Source organism: Besnoitia besnoiti, chromosome I (genome assembly GCF_002563875.1).
Source record: "Besnoitia besnoiti strain Bb-Ger1 chromosome I, whole genome shotgun sequence".
Lineage (NCBI taxonomy): Eukaryota > Apicomplexa > Conoidasida > Eucoccidiorida > Sarcocystidae > Besnoitia > Besnoitia besnoiti.
The window spans coordinates 6,454,372-6,478,257 of NC_042356.1; the positions used below are offsets into that span (position 1 = coordinate 6,454,372).

Consider the following 23,886-nt stretch of genomic DNA (forward strand, 5'->3'; position numbering starts at 1 on the left):
GAGTCTCGAGTTCCCCTTACCGGACCGTTGCTTGATAGCGCGGGTGCCCGCACTGTGGAAGCCTCTTTCAACCGATCCCCAGTATCCTTGCATCTGTATTCGATTCGAGTCAACAGGCTTCAACGCGTTGCAGCCATCTGCAGAGAGGGAAAGCGCTCGCTCGCAGCCTTTTTCATTTCGTGTTTCCGCGTCCTCCTACGTGATTTCGCCGGGACCGCCTTTTTCGGGCGCTGGGTTCGGATCGTGTTTGACTGTTCACGTGGTGCAGATTCAAGAAGCGCGTGCTTCTTTGATATTTTCAGGTCGTTTCGCTTGCACTGTTTAACACAATGGGAGTCTACTTGGCAAAACCGAAGACTCAAAAAATCTCGGAAGATGGCGGAGAGGAGGGACGAACAATCACCTCCTTCGGCGCTGCATCCATGCAGGGCTGGCGCCAGACAATGGAAGACGCGCACATCGCAAAACCGTCGCTGAGAAAACACTCGCCGCCTACGGCCGCGAAGACAGTGGAGGAACTCGCGTGCCAAGCGTCCGCTGACGGAGCAAAGGACGCGGAAAAATCGCTCCCAGACTTCGCAGAGGACATGTCCCTCTACGCCGTTTTCGACGGCCACGCCAGCAACGCTGTCAGCTGCTGGGTCTCTGAGCACTACGTGAAGGTATGTGCAGTGTATGTACACAACCACGAACGCTTTCGGGCAGAAACGGGGGGGAAATGACGGAATCACGTGCTCCCCTCCCCCCCATTCCTCCCCCCCCCCCGTCCCAGGGGCAGAAGAAGCCCGTCCGTTACTCTTTTTACGACTGCAGATGCCCTCAAAGAGAACCCTTCTGAGGCCGCACCGTTCTTTCCCTCTCTGCAGAGGGCAAGGGGGGGGACAGGAAAAGGGAGACAAGATCAGCACGAGGAGGGAGGGAGACTTTCAACTCCGGCGGCTTGCCTTCTATAGAGAATCACGAAACTCGAGAGCAGAAAACGCCGGTCTCTGAGACGAAGACGCGCAGAGGCTCTTCTCTTGTCCATTCTCTCTTTGCCTTCACCTCTCTGAATCCACAGCAGGGAGAGGGGCGGGGGGGGGGGGGGGGGAAGGGGGAGAGGAAACCCTTGTCTGCAGTGTCTAGTTTCCTCCGTTTTCTTCGCGTTCCCGCGTATCCTGGTCATGTGTTTCGTCTCATTTCCCTCTCCACGTCGCTCCACTGCGATGCTCCTCTGCTGTAGTTCAACCTCAACGCGCATATATATTTATGTGTATATTGATGTGTGTGCGTGTGCATCTTCACACGGTGAAAGGATTGCCGCTTGTTGGCAGCATTTTTTCTCGTTCCCTGGGTACATGGGCGTTGGAATGTCGCAGACTTTCGGAGGGTCACTGAGAGATACAGTGTCTGTGTGCTTTGTGCCTGGCGTGTGCTTCAGGTGTTTTTGGATCGTCTCGAGAAGATTCAGAACGAGGCGCGCCAGGGGTCCTCTCCCGCAGGCCTCGCGGAGTCGCTCTCTCGAGACCTCCCGGACGCGAGCGTCTTCAGCCTGCGAAATGCCATTCTCTGCGAGGCCCTTCAGCAGAGTTTCCTCGACGTCGATGAGCAGATGCAGAAGGAGGAAAATCGCAAAGAACTCAAGAAATACTTTGAAGCGGTGCGTCCTCTCTCCCGCGCCTTCTCTGAGCTCAATCCTGCACGTAAAACTGAGTGTGTGCATATATATATATATATGTCTGCTCGCGCCTACGTCCCGCTCTGTTTCTCGTGTTTCTCTTCTCTGGAATCGAAGGGGAGTAGGTGCCGATTCCGCTGGTTCCCTTTCTCTGCCTTCGCACTCTCTCGCGCGTCCTTGCGCCTTGCGGCTCGCGATCGCGGTGCGTCGCTCAAGGCGGGCTGTGTGAGCCGACCGTTCGTTTTCCCTGTGGAGGCGGCTAGTGAAAGGGAGGGCTCAGCTTCTCGACTCTGCCTGTCTCGATCGCCGTCAGTCAGGTTCTTCTGGCGCCCGTTTCGCTGACTGCGTTGCATGCGCTGCTGATCGATAACGCCTTTTTTCCCGTCTTGTGTAAGTGTCCGCGGCAGCGCGAGCGTCGCTTTGCGCAGCTGCGGATTCGACCGATAGGGCACTGTGGAAGACTGGCGTCCTGCCTTTGATCGGTCCCTTGTGAGGGATGCGTCTCTCTCCTTCTTTCGCGTTTTCGCGCTCCAGTCTTCTCTGTTGCGCGGCACTGAACCCGCTGCGCGCGTGAGAGGAGAGAGGCGCCTCGTCTGCGAGGTGCACTTCGCTGCAGCTCTGCAGGCGAGAAGCACATGCGTCTCGAATCCAACGCCTATCTTTTTCCTGTTTTTCAACCATACTTTCAGGGCCAGTTGGAGCAGCGCGACAACGAGACCTACATTCAGCGGTACCTGAACGACGGCGGCGATGTGCGCTTGGTTGAGATGGACGGTCAGAAGTACCTACAGGTAGGCGTTGCTTCCGGCTTGAAAAAACACGTGCTCGTCCGATAAATGATACATCTCTCGTCTCTCGTTATCTCTTCGTCTCTCCCGGCGTCAGGCTGAAGCCTCGGGGGGCGGGCTGTTGTGGTAGCGTGCTCCGCGGATTGCGCTCCGCTGCCGACGGCGCGAAGTCGCGCGCCAATTCGCGCCGCTGGCTTATTATTTGATCGCGCGTGGAGCGAGGACTGTGTCCACGGCGAAGGTCTGTGCTTGTGCGCGGGTGTGTGTGGCGCAGTTCGTCCCCCGGAACAGCGAGGACGACGAGGAGGGCGAAGGCGCGGCGGGATCTCCGGGCACCGGCGAGGAGGCTGAGGAGGGCGCGGAGAAGAAGGTTGAGGAGAAGGAAGACGCGAGAGAGACGTCCGCGTCGTCGCCAGCGGCCTCAGTGAATGGAGGCGAGGCGGAGGCGAAGAGCGCGGCGGCGGAGAACGCCGACGCGCCGAGCGACGCACAGTCGGTGAGCCACCTGACGCGCTTTAACAGCACCGACGAATTCAAAGACGAGGACGACTTCGCGGGCGCGGCCCAGGAGGGCGACGCGGAGAAGAAAGAGAAGGAGGAGGCGAAGGAAGACGAGGAAGACAAAGACGACGACGACAAAGCAGGCGAAAGGCCCCTTTTCGCCCACCCCAGCACGCCGGAGGGCTCCGGCGCCACTGCGGTCGTCGTCCTCGTCGTCGGCGGAGAAGATCCCGTCATCATCACTGCGAACGCGGGTGACTCGCGCGGTGTCATTTGCCGAGGAGGAAAGGTCAGCAGAAGAGACGTCATCTCTCCCCGTGCAGAGAGATCCGCGTCGCCCTTTTTGTTCGTTTTTCGCGTCTCGGGGATGTCGCGCGACACGCAGCGCGCGGCGGGACGATGCGAATACACAGTTGCATGCACGCGTGTGATGACTTGCGAGACATTTTCGTTGGGGGGTCTGGGTCCTGCGTGCGTCGCGTTCAGGCCTTCCCGCTGTCGCACGACCACAAGCCGACCAACCCCGATGAGAAGAAGCGAATCTTCGCTGCCGGCGGGTACGTGACCAACGGCCGCGTCGACGGAAATCTGAATCTCTCCCGAGCCGTGGGCGACCTCTTCTACAAACAGAATAAGGAGCTCCCGGCCAAAGACCAAAGAATCACTGCGTACCCCGACGTTCGGTGAGTCTCCCGCGGATTGAACGCCTCAGTCGTGTCTCCCTCGCCGTGCAGCTCTTTGCGCGATGTCAGTCCATACACGCCTGCGCTGACCCTCCGTCACCAGCCTGTGAGGATAGAGAAGGCTACTTGGTGAGGCGCAGGATGACTATACCGCACATCACTCATCTCCACTAAAACTGGTTCTTCTCTTGTTACGTGCAACCTGCAAAAGTGGCGATGACGCACGCAGCAGGATGCCGCCCCGAACCTGTCTCAACACGCGCTTGTATGCATGCGTCGGCTGCGAAGGCTTTGAGATGCCCACAGAGAGACTCGCGTGCGGCTTCCTTCTGGTTTAAATGTGTAGATTTTCGCAGTGCTGCGTTTGTGAGAACGGTGCGTCTTGCCGGCAAACAAGCACGCCGCAGGGGTTAGGGTTCACGACTCGTCCAAGTCCGGCCTCTCAGCGGGCAAGAAGCGGCAGCAGGCAGGCGTTGGAGCTTGTGTGTGTCGCGCACTTTTGCGGGCGCGCGTCTCAAGACTTTGCGTTCTCGATTGTTTCATCTCTGCGTGTTTTTAGCATCACGAGAATCAGCCCCGAAGATGAGTTCGTGATCCTCGCCTGCGACGGTATCTGGGATGGCAAGACTAACCAGGTGAGACTGCGTCTGCACTTCAGGCCCTCGATGCAGCTTCTCAAGAAAAAAATGCAACAAACAACCCGCTCGGTCTGCCAGCGAACAGTTTCACTTCGTGCTGGCTTTGCTAGCTCTTGCAGGTCATTCCCTTTCCGCCTTCATCTTTTTGCTTCTCCGCGCCTCGCCGCGAGGTTTTGTCGCGCGCCAGCTCGTTTTTTGGTTCTGAAAGCACCTCGCGTGTCTGTATGTGGCGCCTCTGGCTGTGGCGATGAGCAACTTTCGGTCTGTTTTGCCCTCATCACGCCCTCCCATTTCGTTGTGTTCACCTCTTTTTCTGTGTCGCTTTCCGCAGGAGGCGGTCGACTTCGTTCGCGAGAAGCTGCGCGCGGCGGGCGACACGAGCTCTGCGACTCTGAAGAAAATCTGCGAAGATCTGTGCGACGAGTGCCTTGCTGAGGATCCTCTCCAGTCCGAAGGTAAGAAAAATGCATGCGCGATGAGCCGTGCATCCACTTGCCGGTCTCCCGTCCGCTCCAGCCTGTCTCTCAATTACTATACGTAAATACAAAAATATATACAGATACATATACAGATATATGTGCATACGTAGATTCAGTTGTGCCGCTACATGCATGTGGCGAAGAGTCACATGCATTCCAGCAAAACGGTGCGACGCCCGAGGCAGTTTTTCTCTTTCAACTCTCGTTCTTCTCCTCCCTGCTGTGCCGCTCCAGCTCAACCTCACCCCTGGACATGCGTGAGTGTATGCACACCTGAAGATCTCGTCTGCTGGATCTCGAAAACCTGGCGAGGGCGGGGCAGTGGTGAGGCACGTCTTTTATTTGTTTTTGAGCATCGTCTTGCTCTTCAGGTCACGGCTGCGACAACATGACGTGTCTGGTCGTGGAACTCTCTTCGGTTCTGAAGCGCGGCAAGAAGACCGCGGCTGAGGAAGAACACATCGTCTTGTATGGCGGCATCGAAGACAAGTACCTGGGCCGCGACGAGAAACAGTTCGAGTCCGACGACAACGACGATTAAGCAGGGGAAGGGGGGGGGGGGGGTGGCTGAGGAAAAAAGCGCGAGGCGCGAGAAGCAAAGAAGCCGAGCGAGCTGGCGGAAGGAAGTTCGTGTGCCTCGCTTGGAGGCGGAGGCCGAGGAGCCGCGAAAGAGCGGAGGGCGGAGTAGAACGAATCCCGACTCAGGAAGAGGACGGAGAGCGAAAAAAATGATGCGGCGACGGCGCACGTGCGGCGTGCAGGACGGGGAGCTGTGCAGCGGGATGCATTTGGAGAGAGACGGCTAAACGAATGGAAAGGAAAGAAAAAACGCGACCAGGGTCTGGGTGAGAAGGCGCGGAAAGGATTTACACGACTTTTTCAGGGCATGTGTACCGCGATTTGCCTTGAGTCGGGGAGTGTATCAGTGCCGGAACCGCGCTTGTGTCGCCCGTCGGGGGCTGCTGAGTCGACAGCGATCGGGAAGGAGCTTCTTTCGAAAGGAACCTGGGCGAGCAAGAGAGGAAGGCAATGAGAAGGGAGAGAGGGATAAGAGATGCTGTCGTCGTGCGGCGGCTCCGTTTCTTTCCGCCTTTCTCCTTGCGAACGTGCGGGCGTCTGTCTTCTTCGCGCGCGAGTCTACATCTGTCTCAAACTGGCGGTCGTCGTCTCTCTCGCGCTGGGAACTCTGAAGAGTTTTTCTTCTCCGAGTTTCTTTCGCGACCTGCGTAGACCTGCGAGAGAGTTCTCCGTCTCCGCTTTTTCAACAACGCCTGCGCTGTGCCCGATGGATTTATTCAAATCTCGCTTCTCTGTTTTTCCCTTGTTTTCTCCGCGACGCCCTGCACACGGCTCATTTATCTCTGCATTCGCGTTTTTCGCTGGCTCTCTTCCCTAAGGTGAGATCCTAGATTCTCCCTGCGCATTTCAGAGAAGACGTTCAAGCTGTTTTTTCATCTTTTTCGTAAACTGACACGAGAGGGTGGCGGAGCAAGAAGAGGAGAGGGACTGTTTTTCTTGTGCGCGATCCACGCGCCCTCTTCGTCACATCTTATTTCGTTTTGCAGAAGGCCTCTTCTTCCTCTTCCCCCGTTCATTTTTTCAGACTAGCATATCATATCCATGGATATGCACCCAAACGCGCCGTGAAGGAACAACTGTCCGGTCCTTCGTTCTCTCTTTTCCTGAACCTCTGTATTTCAAAGTAGCTTGCTTCGCTGAGGTGTACGTACACCTCGACCCGGTTTTTCGCGTGGTGTGTGTTGGAACCTGAATGGAGGCAACTCATCTTTCACTTTTGGACCAGGATTCTTCCAAGACTCCGTTTTTATTCACTAGCACTGCCGTCTTGAAGATCCAGCATGCAAATGCACATAGACTTGTCGCAAAACGTCCTTTCCACCGCATGCACCTGCCCCCAGCGCTGAAGACGCAGCGCCCTCGCAAGTCTGCCTTTCCGCCAGCGTACCCTCAAAGCTTCCGCGCTCAAAGCTTTCACTGTGACGATTTCGGTTCCTTCACGCGAATGCCCCACTCGCGCGCTCGCCTGGAGACCAACAGCCCGCATGCAGAGTTGAGCGTTAGACGTTAGTGAGCAGGGCATGCGCTGTTCGAGGTTCCATCGGAAGTGGCGCTCCACTAGCTGAGTCCGCCGTCCGCTTGCCTGCTCGCCAGCGCAGTTATGAAAAGCGGATTTAAATTTGTAGAAGAAATGAAGAAAACTAATCTAAGGATGCGCTCGAAGGATAGTTTTACTATATGATATATATTGTAACAATCCAAATTTATATCAGACTTAGAGTCACATTCTCTTATTTAAGCTTTTTGGTTATATAACACAGACTACACTTCAGTCTTGATGCATTTGCTTTCCAAGGGGCCGAGGACTCGCGAATGGGTTGGCGCATGTGAGACGAGTTTCATTCGTGGGGCGTCCCATTGAGGCCGGATCTTTGACGCATTCGCTGGTGTACTGAGTTAATTTTGATTTTTGATTTTACCGGGACCGAATATTCACACTTCAACATGCCGACGACGGCACTTTTGGCCTCACGGGGAACGGGCACACCTCAGTGGCTATCCTCGACGCGATTCTAAGTCGGTTTTTGGTAGATACTGTTTAAGCGTGCCCTGCGGCGTGAAAACGCACATAAAGAAAGCCATCTACTTATGTTCAGGTTCTACGGAGTTCCTTGCGTGTGACTCAACCTTGCGCGCGGATGAGACATTGAACGAAGGGCTTCATGCTAGCTGACACTGTGTAGTGCCCTTCTGGTAACAACCACATCTCATACTCGCCGTTTCCTGTCTGAGCGTTGAATACCTTACTGAAAAGCCCTAAATTCATGCACGCAAGTTTATATGCACTCATCCGTCGAGGCTAATTCGCCCAATCTTCGTCTGCGGTGCGAGGCGCTCAGGGACCGCGCTTCCATGCTCCACGCGTGAGTTTAGGAAACGCAGCTCTGCTCATATTTCAAGACCTGTACTGACAGCGTATACTCCTTCACCATCAGATATAGGTGGAACGGGGAAACGCACGCAGAGAAGAAAGTGAAGAGACAGCAATTTACTCCGAGCAGAGAGCCAACACATTTGATCGACGCTATGAACATCATCGGTGCCAGTCGGGATATTGGCGTGTGATTAGGAGGAAAAAGTAAATAAAGGCACGATATTTGTTGGATTGCAAGACCCGGTTAACAATACCAGTCAGCTGATTCCGAACGCCTCTCGATATCTTCCCTGACAGCACACTCTGCGGTGATTACAGTAGTCCAGCCTAGGACCCGAGTTTCGGTTGTCTGTGCGCGATCTCTACAGCCATGAATGCGAATTTTATCGGAGTGAAAAGTAAAAGTGGAGACCGAAGCACGCAAGAGAAACGAGAAACCTTTTTAGGGAGCGCATGCAAGATGAATTATGCTCTGTGGCATCGGCTCGTATTCCACGTTGTAGCTCCCATGGTGAGGTGTGTATCTCGGTGATTCGCGGTTCGCGCTTTTCGCTTTCTTCTATTTTCTGCTTTGAGATGTTTCCGCATCTCCGAATGAGACGACCCAAGAATTTGCCACTGCCTCAGCTCCATTCAGAGCAGAAACCGCCCTTTCCTCCTTTTTTCTGGGGCAAGGTATTCATGGCGATCCGGAGTTCAAGACAAGCGCCAGCCGGAGGGAAGCCTTAGGTGTACATACACTTGGATGTGCTGTTACTGGGTGGGCGGGAGAACCGAACAGGGAATTTTCGGCGGCCAAAGGGCGGTCCTCATGCCCCTCGTCCTGCTCGTTCGAAAGATGGCGAGGGCGGAGGACGGAAGGACGGCTGAGGCGGGCGCAGGTGACCTTGTCGCCTTCCTGTCGATTGCGGGGGAAGAAGTCCTAATTCTCCTCTACCGATTCCTCCACGAACCTCCCCAAGCGTGTGAGCAACCTTCTCCTCTCTCTTCCCCGCCCTCCACCTTCTCCTTCTCGTCCCCCTTTTTTTCTTCCTCTAATTCCACCTCTTCTGCTTCGGATGGGAGCGCACCGCCTGCTGGCTGTCATGCGGCCTCCGCTTCTGCCGTCTCTTCGTCGCCGTTTTGTCGCTTCAGCAGCCTGTGCCCGCTCGCGCCGCTGAGTCTAGCCTCGCATTCGCTCCGTCTTCTCCTCGCAGGCGAATCTCCGGCGCTGTGGTCACTCACGATTCCTCTCCCCCGTTTGTTTCTGCCGCCTTTTTCTCCCGCAGAGGCACCGGCGCAGGGCCCCCCTGGCGACTCGTCCCTCAACGAGTTCTCTTCGCCTTTCGCTCACTCGGACGCCGTTTTGCAGCGCGCTTTCGGCTGCTCCAGTCCGCGCTCTTCTTCTCGTTTGGAGACCCGCGACTCCCCTGCGGCGGACTCGTCGCCTCCCTCTGCGATGCGAGACAGCGCCGACCTCTCGGCCGCCTTTGCCCTTTCCTTTTGCAGCGCCTTCTCCTGCGCGAGCGCCTTCAGGCTCGCGCCTTTGCCTCCCTGCGCAGACGCGTCGCGGCTTTGCCTACGAAGAGAGACAGGCAGAACCTACTGGAGTCCTCAGAAATGCTTCTCTCGCGATCGGGAACAGCGAGAGGCCGAGCGAGTGCTGCGGCGCGGCGAAGAGGAACGGAGTTCGCTCTCCATGGGACACTTTGTCTTCTTTATCTCAGAGCGAGGCGCTGACTCGCCGGCGTTCGCCTCCCGAAAAAGAAGCGACGCAGACCGCACCTCTGGAGATTGCAGGGGCCAAGAGAGAGCGGAAGACGCATACGAACCCCGAAACATGTTCCCTTCGCGAGCTTTCTTCGCCTTTAAAGAAACAACGAGCCTCGAGGGATCAAGGGGGGGGGCGTGTACTCCGTACGCCCTCGGCTGCTATTTTCGCAGTCTCGAATACGCATGGAGGTCTCTGCCTCAGCCGAATGCGGCCGCCTTCGCGCAGCTGCCGATGTCTGCAGGCTCCTGCACGCCCTACGCGAGCCTCTCTCTCTTTTGCAACGCTGCACTCGGCGACAAGGAGACAGCAACGCGCGCGGAAGGAGAGAGCTTTCTCGGGGGGTTGCACGCCCGACACGCAGGCGAAGAGACGCCGGCAGCAGAAGAAACGTGTCGGGAAGTCCAGCCTTGGCTCCTAAATGTCCATCTCCTCCCTTCTGTCTCGGGTAGGCGAGAGAAGGTTCCCTTATGCTGCGCAGATTCTCTGCTGCCTTTTTCTTCTGGATTCACCAACTACCCTCGCACGCGGCGATCGCTCACGTCGGTCTACGTTTGATTCGCGTGTGTGTGTCCTCCGCATCCGCGCGCGAAAACGTATCCGCGGCGCCTGTCTCACCTGCAGAGGGAGAAGACTGTAACGCTCCTTCGGAGGGGATGCAACTTCGCTTCCTTCCTGGAACATTTTGTGACTCGAAATGTAGTTAGTGGATGGGTCGCAAGTTAGGTATACAGTGTGATCTGCTTGATCTTCTTGACCGAAAGTGTCTAGTTCCCTCGCACGCGAGCGACGGGGTACTTACCTCCTCGTTTTCGCGCGCAGAATGGAGAGAGACTTTCTGCTCTAGCCGACGCCCTTCGCGGCGCAGATGCGGCCGACGCTCCCTCAGAAACCTGGAAACGGTTTTTTCGAAGTTCAGTTCGCAGCTTCGGCCGGCGGCTGCGCCAGTCTTGCTGGGCTTTGTCTCGCATCTTCAACTTAGCTTTCGCATTCGCTTTGCATCGTCACTCCATCACTTGAACTCGCTTTGCAGCATCTTGCGCGTTTAGGGTTTAGGGTTTAGGGGAGGCGCCTGCAGAGAGGGAACACCCTCGCCTCTAGCGCCGTGGGGCGTCTGCAGCCCCGGAGTGAAGACGAAACTCGGTGCTGCTGCCTCTGCTTGTTTGCAGGCTCTTGGCTGGTCGTGGTCTTCTCTGGTTCGCCGTCGCACTTCCTGACTCCGCTCGCGACTCTGTGGAGACTCCCCCATTGTTTGTCCTCGGCGCCTTTCGCTTTGTCTGCCTCTCTTTGCTCTTCAACTCGCGTGTCTTCTGATGCCTCATTCCCTCGCTTGCCTCACGCCTGCCTGCCCTCTTCGCCGCTCTCCTCGCCGCGACCTGCTCAGCCGAGACCTTCTTGCTCGTCTTCTCCTGCTTTTCCTTCCCTCGGCGCTTCCTCCGCGGCCTGCAGGCCTGAGTGCGTTCTCTCGCTCTCGCGCTGTCGCCGCCCCGCCTCCGCAACGAAAGCGGAGGCGTGGAGGGAGAGTGGAGCTTCTCCCGAGCTCGTCGCCCTTTCTTTAAGCGCTCCGCGCGCAAGCGACGACGGCAGGGCTGAGAGCGAGGCAGCCGCCGCGGAGCTGAGGATTTCCTTAGAAAATGGGGTCACGCAGGCGCCCTGTCATGACGCCGCGCTGGAAAGAAGCAGCCTTTCGCCTCTCTTGTGCCGCGGAGAGACGCGGCTTCTGCTCCCTGAGGAAAACAAGGTGAGGCTGCGAGGTGCTTTTCTTGATATTTGCTTTCCGGTTTTTCCTTTTTCCCCACAGAAGGCATCCTTTGGTTTTGCGCGAGGCCTGAGGGGGGCGTTGCAGCTGGTCTTCACACGAGGCAGGAGGGACTCTTGGTTTCAAATTCGTTTGCTCTTTGGGCGCCTCGCGCAGCTTCGGACGGCCGTCCAGGAGAGTTGCTGGCTTCTAGATATCTACCTGTCTATCTGCGTATCTCCATCGGTGACTATCTATCTATCTATGTCTATCTAGTGATAGGTCTTTCTATACGTATTTATCCATAAAGATTCCTCTGCGTCGCCGCGCCCGCGCGACCAACACAGCTCAACTTCCTAGGGACACCAGACATGGCTTCCCCGCTCTCTCCTTTTGTCTTCTCTCTCTCACCCGTGTTTGGTTTTTTCAGGCTCTTCTTTACCGGCTGCCCTCGCTGGCCGCCGTCGCGGAACTGCCTGCACGGTGCCTGGTCAGCGTCGCGGCCGTCGATGTCTTCGCGCCTTCGGTCTTCTCAGCCGATTCCGTCCGCCCCTGCTCGGTCCCCCCTTCGTTTTCGCGAACATCCTTCTCTCCGTCTCCGCGGCAGCCGCCTGCGTCCGCACCTCCCTCGCCTCCCTCACCTCCGCCTCCTCTCCCCTCTCTGTCGCGCTCCGCTGCGCTGGCGGCTGCTTCTGCAGCTCGCCTGGAGTCTCTCTTCTTCCTCTTGACATGCCCCGAGGCGTGCGGAAAGAGCCGCGGCGCTCTCTGCTGGTGGGCTCTTCGCGCGTTTGACGCCACCGACGGGGAGTGCGTGTTGCTGCGCGTCGTCGAGAAGGTCAGGAGCTCCGCGAGCTCCGCGCGCTCCTCTTTCTCTCTTCCGCGGCTGTCTTCCGCGCCCTCCACTGCTCGTCTGCGGCGCCGCGAAATGCGCGAGGCCGCAGCCTCCAGCGATCCAGCGGAAGAAAGAAGATGCACAGAGAGACAGGGCGACTCCGCGGAGGCCTCCGCGGACAGCTGGGGTCTGCAGAGGCCTGACCGACACGCAGATAGCGCGAAGACGGCGTTCGCCGGCGCCAGACGCCTCCAGCGCGGCGACACAGAAGGAGAGAGGAGACGCGGGCGAAGCGGCGATGGGGGAGGCGAAGGACGGCGCGAGGCGCAGAAGAGAGAGGCGAGAGCGAGAGCGTCTTCTGCGTCTCCCCGAGGCGGAAGGCAGATCGCCCGGGTTGGCGTTTTTGCGGGCGCGGGCATGAAGGCCAGGAGGCACCAGAGGGGAAGAGAAGAAGGACGCAAAAGGGACTCGGCAAAAGGCGAAGGCATGGGGGAGAGCGAACCGACGCTGAGACTCGCAGGAAGTCTGCCAAGCGCGTGGCTGCTGTGGGCGAATGCGCGATTCATCGTCGCCATGCAGGAGCACTGCTGGGGAACGCCTCTCGAAGAAGAGAACGAGAGTTTCGAAGCTGAGGAAGCGCGGAGGAGAAGGAGGAAATCCAAGAGTCGTGAGAGACTCCGAGACGCGCGCGAAATGGAAATCCGGCGCAGGCGGCTCTACAGCGTCGTCTTCTGGCCTGTCCTTGGGGCGTACAGAGAGCGCGGCGGAGAGGACGGACGCCGACGATGCCGCTGCCCTCAGAAAGAAGGTTTCGTGTCTCTTCAGCGAGGGCGCGGCTGCCCAGCGACCTGCGCGCACCCGACAGGCAGCGCCGCGCATTCGAGGATTGGAGGTGGCCGCGCGAGGGCGCGGCGCGAGGAATCTGCAGCGCGGAGCGGACCAGAAGAGGAGGAAGAAGACGCGAGAGAAGAAGGAGAAGAAGAGGCAGGAGAAGGCCGTCTCGTTCTCCTCGTGGGACGCAAGCGCCAGCGCATCGCAGGCCGCTGGGGCTGCGCGGCAGGCGCGCTGGTTGTGAGTGCTTTTCGCGCGTCGTCTGCATGTCTGTTCAGTGGCGTCCTTCGTGCGGAGAACGCCGCCACGTGTCTGCGGCAGCGTTCGCTTCTGGAGACGCCTGAGCACGTCCTCTCGCCCGTATGCCTCCACGCGGGACTGTGTGTTTTCTCGATTTTCACCATTTTTTCCATATTTGCCTTTCTCCATCTCAGGACACTTTTCTCCTCTGGACACCCAGCGAGAGCCTCGAGCTCTGCGTTACCGAGTTGACGCGCGGCCTCTCAGAGAGACGCACGCGGCCGCCGCGCCCTTTGTCGGGCTTCGCCTCGCCCTGCGACGCGCCTCCACGTCAGTCGCCGGTCTCATCTGCGCGTTCGGTTCGCTCTCCTCGCGCCAAAGGAAGTGCTCGCAGGGCATTCAAAGCCGCAGCGGCAGACTGGAGCACGAGCTGCGCCGCCTTGCCTGCGCTCGCGAGGTGAGCAGAGAGAGAAAGAAAGGAAGGAAAGCAAAGCAACCGGCGGAAAAGGAAACCAAAAACAGGAATCAACGCGGTAAAGCGGAGGAGGCAGGGAGGAGAGGCGGCGGGGAGAGGAGGGGGGGGGGGGGAGTAGGGGAGTAGGAGACACGTTGAGGCGAGCGAGGCGAGGCTCACGAGAGGAAAGAGGCAAATCCAAGTGCCCACCGCGAGAGGCAAGAGGGAGGAACGGGAGGAAGGAGAGGGGCAAGAAAAGCTTTGCGGAGGAGCCAGGAGGGAACGTTGGTCGCGTGTCTGCCTGCGACAGAGTTCGGTTTCCAGTTTAGATGTTTTTGTCTGTTCAGCGATTTCGGCGGCTTCTCCGCCATCGCCTGCTTCCCTGTGGCGGCGCTTGCCCCGGCAGGTGGAACCTCCACGCAAGGAGTTCCTTGCTCACGAGGTGAAGAAGGATGCAGCCCGCAAGACAACGCGAGCAACCCCGACGACGCTCCCTCGCAGCCTATCCCCTCGCTTTCCGAGGGTTCTTCTTCCGAGCCTGCGGAGAGCGACATCTTGTCTTTCGCCTCCTGTATCTCGTCCTCCCTGCTGTCCTCTTGCAGCTCTTCGCTAGACTCCTCGTGGGACTGCTCGCCGCGGGGGTCGATCGCTTCCCGGGCGTCTCTTGAAAGCGACTCGAGTCCGCCCGCGTCGCGCGCGCAGCGTCGGCGAGCCCCCGATTGGCCTGTTTCACTCGCACTTTCGCGTTCTCCTGAGTCTCCTTCTGGCGCGTCTTTGACTTGCTCTCTCTCGCGCGGAAGACCGGGCTCGCGGCGCTCGTACCTCGTCGCTGCAGGGTGTTCAACGGGAGGTTTGCTTCTCGCCCTCTTGCATCGGTCTTCCCCGCGCTCGACTCTCCGCCGCGGGCCTCTGCAGGCCTCGCACACCTCGCTAGGGCGCTGTGGAGACATGGGACGCAGGGAAGAAGACTCCGCGCGGGAGGCCTCGAGCGCCAGCGAAAAATGGGCGCTGGACGTCCTCTGGAGCCTCGGTGGAGCGGTGAGCAGACCGGCAGACGAAACGGGGAGAGAGCGAAGGAGAAAAAAGGCATTTTCTCTGTTCAGGGCCGCGTGAGAACGGCCTTAGAGGCGAGAAATAGAGAGATTTGTGGGGCCTTCTCTCTTCAGAAGCTGCAGGGATGTCGCCGCTGCGGCGGATGAGGCGCGGGCGCGCGAGAAGCTACTGCACTTGAACTACCCTTCTATCCTCGTTTGCTAATGCCGGACGCTAACTGTCTTTCCTACTTACTTGGTTTAATGTTCTACCTACGTTTTTTGGATTTGCTTTTTCCTCCACATAGAGGCTCAACTTCTCCCTACAGCTGCGGCATCTCTCCATCGTTTTCTTTCCCGTCTTCTTTGACAGGCGCTGTTTCACGTTCCTCTCTCTGCGCTCGCTTGACTTCGGTTGCGGTTGTCTCACAGTTTTTTCTTTCTCTCTCGATTTTTTAGCGCATGCAGGGCTGCTCAGTCGATCGCGTGGAGATATTCCTCGACGCCAGCATCCTCGTTGCTTCGCAGTGCGTCTTGCAGCGAAAGCAGAGATTTTTAAAAAAAAACGAGAAGAAAGATTCAGTCTAACGAGAAATGTGCCTTGCTTCTCAACTGCGCCTATTCATACAGGAACAGAGACTTCCTGGTAGTTGCAGCAGTTGGTTTGAACGAATCTGGGTTCACCAGTCGCTTCTACAGCGCGACGGCAGCGTCCTGCGCGCAGCACCAGGCGCAGGTTCAGCCGCGTAGCCGAGAGGAAATGTCTGCTTCTCGAAATAACATTGGTTTGAGAGTCTTCTGCATCACCTTCAACTGCGACCTGAATATATGAGGTCCATCTGTTTTCCTCACAGTGAGCGGCCGTAGAAGCCAGAAAGCGTCATTATATAGCTGTAAATATATATTCTTATATAAACACTTATATATATTTTTATACTTATGAATATATATAGCTGTGTACAAATACACGTATATATATACTTATATATGTGTATATATACTTTTAAATATGTATGTCTGCGTGGATGCGCGGTTTGAGCTACACCACTAGAGGTTGAGGCCTCCCCGGATGCAAGTGATTTCTCTGCGTTTTACGGCGCGCGGCTTCGCCGAGCGTCGCTTCTTTCTGTCTCTTTGCAGCACGCAGAGTTCTCTGCCTTTTTCGCGGGTGTTTGACCTCCGCTGCGGTGCGACTCTCTCGCAGATGCCCCCCCCAGTGTGCTCCCTCGCCCTGCGGAGGGCCCGCAGGCAGCAGAGAGACGCCAAGGAGGCATCGCAGGCCTCATGCAGCGACGAAAGTCTACAGAGGTGCGCGGCACTTGCCGGAGACGACGGCCCAGACGCAGGCTTTGCGAACATCGCGAGAAGGCGAACCGAGGCCTTGCGAAAGGCACGACAGCCTGGCGCTTGGCAAGGCGACGACAGTGAGAAGAACGAGAGGCGGGACGCGGCGCCGGGAGATCACAAGCCGCGGCAAAACTTCGAAGAGCGGCGCGACTCGAGAGAGAAAAGAGACCACCACCACCCGACTCCTGTGGCAGCTGCCCTTGCTGGAGGGGGCGGGAAACTGATTTTTATCTCGAAAACGCAGACGCACGAAGCAGAGCGCACCTCTGGTGAACTCAAATTGCTGCTGCAGGTATGAACGCCACCGAACGACATTTTATGGCGGCATTGTGGGCTCGTATCACCTTCAGTGCGATTGAGCACCTGGCTTCGCATTCGCTTGGGCCTCGACCCCTCCGCGATTCCGCAAACGTGATACTCGTTTCTTTCTCTTCGTCTGCTCGCTGCCTTCCTCCCGTGCCAGTTGTTCCTCTGCGCTGTTCGGCGAGCATACAGAATAGTTTATTATATTCTAGTACATTATATTGTATTATATTATATGTTAGATTATATCTTATAGTTTATATATTATTATATTCTATATTTTGTTATTTTGCATATTTTATTGTGTTTATTGTGTGATATTATTTTTATTATATTATATACATTCATAGACAGGAGAGGGTGAAGTCATGTCAGGATTCGTATATACGTAGCGTGGCTGTAGCAATGCGCCTGTCGAACGGCTGAGTGAATCATATCTGAACAGCGAGCAGCGGGAAGCTTCCTAGCGGCCTGACTTGCCATTTTTGTTTAGAAAACGGATGTTGAGGCACAGGTGTATGGACGGCAGGGCGCATTTGCATGCCTCGGTTCGTGTGTATCCGCTGCATCTATTTCGCTTGTTAAGGAACTTTGAGCGCAGAAATGAGAGCGAATGGCGAGCGCAGCGCTTCGATATCACATGGGAGCCTCTCCTTCGCGACGCAGAGACGCGAAAGACCTCGCCTCAGTTTTTTTCGCTTTTTCAGGGTCTAGACGTCTCACCTCAGGCCTTCTCCGCGGCCCGCGCCTGCGCGGCTTTCCCTGCTCCTTCTCCGGCGAGTCGCGCGTCTTCTTGTTTGTTTTTTTCCGAGTCTGATGCCTCGCGCGCGCCGTCGTCGTCGAGCGGAGAGGCTGCGAATCGGCGATCTGTATCCGCGCGCGGGAACCAACTCGAACGAGGCAGCCAGGGCCGCGCGCGGGCAGGTGTACATACACCTGACTCGAGCGAGGGCGTGCGCTGGTGGCGTTCTTGTCGAGGCTGCAGAAGTGCCCACGGAAGTCTGACGGAGTTGGAGTCTGGCGATAGCTTTTGGTGGGTCTGCAGCGCCGTAGCTGCTCGGACTGCATGCAGCTGTGATTCTGCATGTGCCGTGTTTTTTTACAAGCGGAGAGTGTTTGAGAAATCGATAGATGCCGCTGACTTTGAGGAATATGTGTGTCTGTTGGGCACTCCCGCGCAGAAACAAGGCTGTGCGCGCACCTCCGACACCTTATAGATTGACTCTTTATTTTAGATACTTTTCTCTGCACATGCGCCAGCGTCCATTCCTGTACTTACAGAAGAATGGTTGTCGCGCGATTTTTGGTTTGTCGCGACCTCTGAGTATGGGCTTCCAGCGGTTGTCCTTCTCCCCTGATGTCCGCGCCTGCTGCTCTTCTGTGCAGCTCTCCTCTCTGCTATGAAGCCAGTCGATTTCTCGCGGAGGAGACTTCGGCGAGACTGCGCCGCCTCGATCGACAGCAAAGCACCTGCAGCTGAGGCGCGTATGCAGCGCTGCCCTCGAAGCTAACACCTTCCTTTCGCTCCCTCAGTTTACGTCCGCGTGTAGGAATTTTTCTTCTAGTCTTCCATTCCGCGCACCAGCTTGTGCGCAGACATTTATACAGAGCGGGATGCGCAGATATATACTATTCCAGTTTCTTATCCATACATGCACATATATGTATGTATAGATATGTACTTATGTGTATATATAAGTATGTATACAGGTACAGGCGAATGTGCATGTAGGGGTTCACTCTCCATAGACGCCATTGCATCAGAAGGGGAGTTCTGAGGATCTGCATGACAGGCTGTTTTTCTGTTCTGTGGAGACCCGGCTACGCGTGGGAATTCTGGTTCGCTCGGGGTCTACACAGTTTAGCCTTCTCCACTCGATAGCTGGATCTATACACCCCATGCTGTTCAGAAAAGCGAGTGAAAAGACGCTTCGCTTCTTCAGAGGATAGACAGAGGGATCTCTGAGCTCAGCACGTTGCAGAGAGTGCGAAACGCCGACGGATGGGTCGCTTTTCTCGTTTGTTTGGCGCCAAGACGCCGATGCACGCACACTGTGAGCAGAGAGGAGGCCGCTGAGAGGCTGTCGAGAAGTTTAATGCGAAATTGGTGACGCAGGCGTTCGGTCTACCTTTAGATTTATGCATGCACTCGCAACATGCACACCATCTTATACGGGAGTGTAGCTGTGGATTCCTCATACTGCGGTGGGGAGTTCACTTCTTCAGTTCACGTAGAGCGGGAACGCTGTGAATCGCTGATGAGCGTGTAAATTCACATGCACACCAGGTTCCGCAAAAGGAACAACATGCGCAACGCGTTCTTCTGCACTCCACGGTGGAAACAGCTTCCTCTGGAGTATCTTTATCACCAAGTCAAGCCCCACCTGGCGACACACAAACGTCATACATATATATACATACATAGCGTCATACCTACATACGTACATACATACATATCTACATGCACCCAGTATGATGCATGCGCGTATGAGCAACAGTTGTACCTGCTTACATCTAGAGTAACGTTCATAGGGACAGTAGATACTGGCTACCCCGAGGGTCGAGAGCACGAATGAATTGAATTTTTCAAAGTTTGGACTTCCGATTTACTTTTTTTTGCGTGAGGTTCGGAGAGGCCGCGCGCCTCAGCGGCCTCGCGCGCCCATGCGCCAGGGGTGCAGCGCGCCAAGGGGGCAACGATACAATTGCCGCTCGACTAGTCACGGTTTCCGGCGTTTTTTTCTCTGCCTCTTCTTCATTCGTTTGTCTGTCTTTCCCCGTGTTTGGCCTCCTTGCGTCTTTTGCGGGCGCTCTGCCGGTGGTATGCGCCGTCTTCCGCAATTTCCTTTTGGCGTGTCTGCGGCGCCGCGGTGCCTGCCGCGTGTGCGCCGGCGGAAGACAAATCCGTCCCTGTGACGGAGTGGAATTCTCGGAAGAGGGGAGTTGAACCAAGCAGATGGAAATTCCTTCAGCAGAATTCTCTTGCAACACCGACACAGAGTCTCTGCGTCCTCTCGGCGCTGCGTGTGGAACAAAAAGCCGCTCAATTGCCCCTTTAAAGAACGCAGAAACGCCCTTCTGTTTGCTGTCGAATTCACTCCTTCTGGTGAATGTAAAGCCCGAAGCACCTCGAAAAAAGACAAGAATCTCCCCTCCGCCGCGGAGGTCGTTCTTCGTCCCTTCAAGTTTTCGTTCCCTTCCTCTATTTTTCTCGCACTCGCCTTTGCGGCTCGTAAACGCTTCGCTGGCGTCTTCTTCTTTCTCTGCGCTCGCCCGATCCCTGCTGCTGCCGCAGTGCTTCAAGCCGCCCGCGGAAACTGACAGTCGTCGAGAAGCCTCTGCGTCTGCTTTTCTGTTTTTTGATTTCCCTAAAACGACCGAATCGCCTTCTGATGGTGTCATCTCGTTTTGTTCGCGTTCTTGTTCCCATTTGCGTCGCGTGCATCCTCTCTTTCTTCCGGGTTGCCTGCCTCTGTCGGCCTTCACCACACGCCTCCCCGCTCGAGAGTTGAAGGTTTGGGGTTCGCGGAGCGTACCTTTCTTCTCTCTCCCCTTTGCGAGCTTCGTTGAGAGTCGCTTTCCTCTCGTTTTCTCCTCCTGCTGGTCTTCTGTCGGAGAAAAGAGAAAACTTCGAAGCCTTCTCGCTCGCCACCGCGGCACTGTGCGGCGCCTTGTGTCTCTGGCCCTTTCGTGCTCAGCGGCACACGCCCCTGTTCCCTTCTTTCGCGGCAGGATCTGCCCTTGGTAGACGCGAGCTCTCTGGTTTTTCTTCTGTTTTGCCTTCCCCCTCACACCCGTGTGCCGCCGCGCGTTTGGCGTTCGTTCGGCGGTCTTCTCTCGCGTCCTTCAGCTCCTGGCTTCCTTCATTTTCGTTCTCTCCTCGGCTGTATGCAGCCTCGGCGTGCTTTCCTCCTCCGCCTTCTGTGCGTCTTCCTTCTCTCCGAGTGGCAGCCGCGCCCTCCGGAGGCCGTCTTTTGCTTCCGCCGCGCCCTTGCTCTCATACCACTCGCGTGCCGTTCCGGTTTCCTCCAATTTCCCTCTCGCTTGAATCTCCTCTCCGCGTGCGCCGACTCCTGCCAGCCTCGGCGACGATGGCGGATGCTCGCCGCGAGGCCGACGGCGCGCGCACGGCTTCTGCGGCGCATCGCAGCCAGCCAGCCTCGAGTCTGCACGGGGTGGGTGGAGCGCCGCGTCGAGACGCGCATGACACTCGGAGCTTCGCAGACGATCTCGCGGAGATCCGGCGCATGCGGGCGCTGCAATACAGGGAGCACAAAGAGCAGAGTCAGGCAACGTCGGCGCGGAGTTCTCCCCCTGCCAGGCCCCCGACGGCCGCGGGTGCGGAAGGCCCTGGCGGAGGGACGCGGTCTGAGGCTGCCGCGGCGGAGGCGCTGTGGCGACCATTCGCGCGAGACCGGAAGCTTGAGGAGGCTGTGCTGCTTCAGGGCGCAGCAGGCGAGACGCGGGGGGACGGCGGAGTGAGCTCAGACGAGCGCCTGCGGTTCTCCCTCCTGGCCGCGAGCCTCGCACGGGCGGCGCGCGAAAGTGGACTCAGCGGACGCAGCGAGAGCTGGCCCACCAGCTGGCAGCCATTCACGGGCGACGGCAGGCGACTCAGCGAGGAGAGAGAGCGGAAGACGCGGCGCGACGAAGCGACTGGCCTATCGTCGGCGGAGAGGGGAGACAAGCGCGCGAAGGCTGCTGAGAGGAGAGAGAAGGAGGAGCTGAGGCGTCCTCCCGTGCAGAGACCTGCCGCGGCGAGGGAGAGCAGCGATTTGAGTCGAGAGAATCGCACGCGGGGAGACGCTGCGCCCGCGACAAACAAGGAAAGGCCTGAGACGCGCGCAGCAGCGCCCCTGGGTGAAGCAGACGACGTGCTCGTTCTCGGCGAAGGACATGCAATGCAGGCGTCCCCCAGCCCGACAGAAGAACGCGGAGACCATCCCCTTATTTGGAGCAGCCAGTTCGATGTCTTGACGTGGTGAGTTGCAGACGAGGGGGGTATCAAGGCACTGATGACGCCTCGCGCCGCGTCCATCCTCTCATCTCTTCGTAGTCTGTTTGCCTTCCGCGGTGCTTTCTCTGTTCCTGCACGCGTCCGGGTTTTTTTTCGCTCTCTTTTGATCTATATCTATGTAACTAGTTTATGTATCTCGCGTGTGCGGTCGGCCTCGCCGCTTGCGGGCGCCGACAGCCATTTTTTTTCGGTCTCTGCGTCCTGCCGCTTGTGTTTCGTTCCGTTTCAGCCGCGACTCTGCGTGCACGTCTCGTGCGTGATTCCCAGGAACCTCGATGGCCTAGATGAAGTCGCGCTGCGGCCACGGACGGCCGCGGTGGCGGCGACGGTGAAGGCGCTTCGCCCCGCCGTCGTTATGCTGCAAGAAGTCATTGGAGACTCGCTCGCGCTGCTGACGCGTCACCTGTCGCCGCTTTACCACCTTTACACGCCCGCGTCTCCACTTCGGGCCGCCGCGTCTGCGCCTGCGGCGTGCGCGGCGCCGGAGGGCTGTCCCTACTTTTGCGTGTTGATGCTGTGTCGGGAGCAGATGCTACCGCTTGCAGACTGCGACGGCGCGCGGACGGAGTGGTTTCCGCAGAGCCAGATGGGGCGTCACATGCTGGGCGTCGTCGCGGCTCCGATGAGCTGGCCAGACGACAGACTCCTTTTTCTTACCTCGCACCTCGAGTCGATGAAGGAATTCCGCGAAGAGCGCCTGCGGCAGTTTACCCGCTGCATGCAGGTCATCACGCGCAGCTTCGCCGGCGTAGCGGACGCTGGCGACGCGCCGGAGGCGCCGAAACCCGCCGAGGCGGGCCGCCGGCCTGCCCCTGCACAGGCGGGGGACGAGCGAGGGGCGTGCGGCGGAGAAGAGAGCCGAGAAGGAGAGAAAGAAAGGAAGGAGGAAAAAGCAGGCGACGAGGCGGCGGCGCTGGGGCCTGCGTACGCGGCGGTGTTTGGCGGCGACACGAACCTGAGAGACTCAGAGCTCGTGGAGGGCGCGGGCGACTCGCAGGAGGGGGGGTGTCGCAAGGGGCGCGTGCAGGGCGAGCAGACAAGCGGAGGGAGGCGGAAGACAGAACCCGCTGCTTCCTCGCGGGTGCCGGCCAGCGTGCGCGACGTCTGGGAAGTTCTGGGGAGACCCAAGGAGTGTAGGTACACCTGGGACATGTTTCGAAACGACAACAAACAGATGAAGTGGAAGACGCGGCTTCGTTTCGACAGGCTCTACTGGTGGAGCCCTCGTGCGCCGGCCTCTGAGGCTTTGGTCTCGTCGTCGTCCTGCGCCCCTGCGGCCGGCGACAGGGAGGACGGAAGAGCCGCAAGCGCCGAAAAGGACGCGACGACGCGAAACTGCGCCACTTGGGCACCCGTCTCGCTTCACCTCGTCGGTGTAAATCGCCTGCCGACCTGCGGGCGGTTCCCCAGTGACCACTTCGGCCTCCTCGCACGGTTCAAGCGCGAAGCGCCGGCGAGTCAAAAGTAGCACAGAGAGCTGGCAGGGACCAGAGTGTCCGCCATCTCCCTTATTCGGGTTTCTGCTCAAGGCAGGCGTTCGTCTCTCAAAAGAGGTGCTGTGCGGGTGTAGGACTCGCGAACCAAAGCCAATAAACGGAATAGACCGGTTTCCGCGTGCGTGTGGGGTTTCTGGACTGTTTCAGGCTGGCGGGCATGACTCTATTCTGCAGGCCGACGCACAGGGACTAGAAGAGAGACGAGGGAGAGGACGGCGCCCGAGTTCGGGTCTGCGGCGCTTGAGGGTTTGCATCTGCGTGTTATGCGTAGCGGTGGGTACGACTTTCCCTCTCGAAGCGCCGGCATGCATAGCGCGTGGAAGAAAACACGAAGCATCGCCGCTTAAAAGAGGGCTGGCGAGCGCGTTGAGCTCTAGTGAAGAAAAAAACAGAATCTAGCATGTGAGCAAGAAGCAGTGATCACGTGTCTGCCGTCATGTGCTAGACTGGAGGTGTGTAGAAGAAAAGCACTCGATTCTGTTCCTGCGTTAGTCCCCTTTTTGACAGTGTGAACTCCATCCCAAAATATCTGTCCTTTCCCAGACAGCGCTGGTAATGGTATTTAGACCGTTGCCTCTGCCGCCTACCCTGGGGGATCCCACTATCACACTGCATCGCAGCTGCGTGACGCGAAATATATTCAAGCTTAGCAACAAGGGTAGACGTCGCACTTGCCTCTGAGCAAGAGGCTTGGATAATGACACTATCCAAAGGCTTCTCGCCGTCGCGGTCGTGAGCCCCCCCACGCAGGATGCGCCGCAGCAGCGTTCGTGAAAGAGCATGTCTTCTGCGACAGAAGCTACCCTTGCTTGTCTCGCTCGAGCTCAGCATAACCCCGATTTCCCTGACATCGCGCAGGAGCGAGTTGTGTCACCTGGCAACAGATGGTAGTGCATGTGGTCTCTTGTGCGGCTAACTGCGCAGTGTCGCGTTACGAGCGGCTGCGTGCCCATGGCGCCATTTTTGCAGCCGGTGCGCATGTGTTTGAGCGCTGGCCGGTCATGGTGTCGACACTGTGTGCCTGCCAAAATCCTGTTTGTGTATAGAGACTGAATTTGGAGCGGCGGGCAGAGACGCTGGGAATCCCTCCGACTGCGATACGCAGTCTGTCGCGCGACACTCCCGTCTCCCCCGCCCCCCTCCCCCCC

General features: G+C 57.7%; 3 protein-coding genes across 3 annotated transcripts; all 3 read left to right on the forward strand.

Moving 5' to 3' along the window:
- Positions 1-329: 329 nt before the first annotated feature.
- Positions 330-5,287, forward strand: BESB_009190 (protein phosphatase 2C domain-containing protein; the record flags this gene model as incomplete). Its single annotated transcript, XM_029359673.1, has 8 exons — positions 330-662; positions 1,421-1,639; positions 2,347-2,448; positions 2,720-3,235; positions 3,433-3,629; positions 4,189-4,264; positions 4,599-4,722; positions 5,118-5,287. The coding sequence occupies 8 exons, from the start codon at positions 330-332 to the stop codon at positions 5,285-5,287; spliced, it is 1,737 nt and encodes a 578-aa protein (XP_029222586.1).
- Positions 5,288-8,537: 3,250 nt separating this feature from the next.
- Positions 8,538-17,442, forward strand: BESB_009200 (uncharacterized protein; the record flags this gene model as incomplete). Its single annotated transcript, XM_029359674.1, has 7 exons — positions 8,538-9,897; positions 10,619-11,190; positions 11,618-13,090; positions 13,285-13,547; positions 13,892-14,582; positions 15,780-16,214; positions 16,933-17,442. 7 exons carry the CDS (start codon positions 8,538-8,540, stop codon positions 17,440-17,442), a joined length of 5,304 nt encoding a protein of 1,767 aa, XP_029222587.1.
- Positions 17,443-20,316: 2,874 nt separating this feature from the next.
- Positions 20,317-22,710, forward strand: BESB_009210 (endonuclease/exonuclease/phosphatase family protein; the record flags this gene model as incomplete). Its single annotated transcript, XM_029359675.1, has 2 exons — positions 20,317-21,206; positions 21,510-22,710. 2 exons carry the CDS (start codon positions 20,317-20,319, stop codon positions 22,708-22,710), a joined length of 2,091 nt encoding a protein of 696 aa, XP_029222588.1.
- Between the last annotated feature and the right edge of the window lie 1,176 nt (positions 22,711-23,886).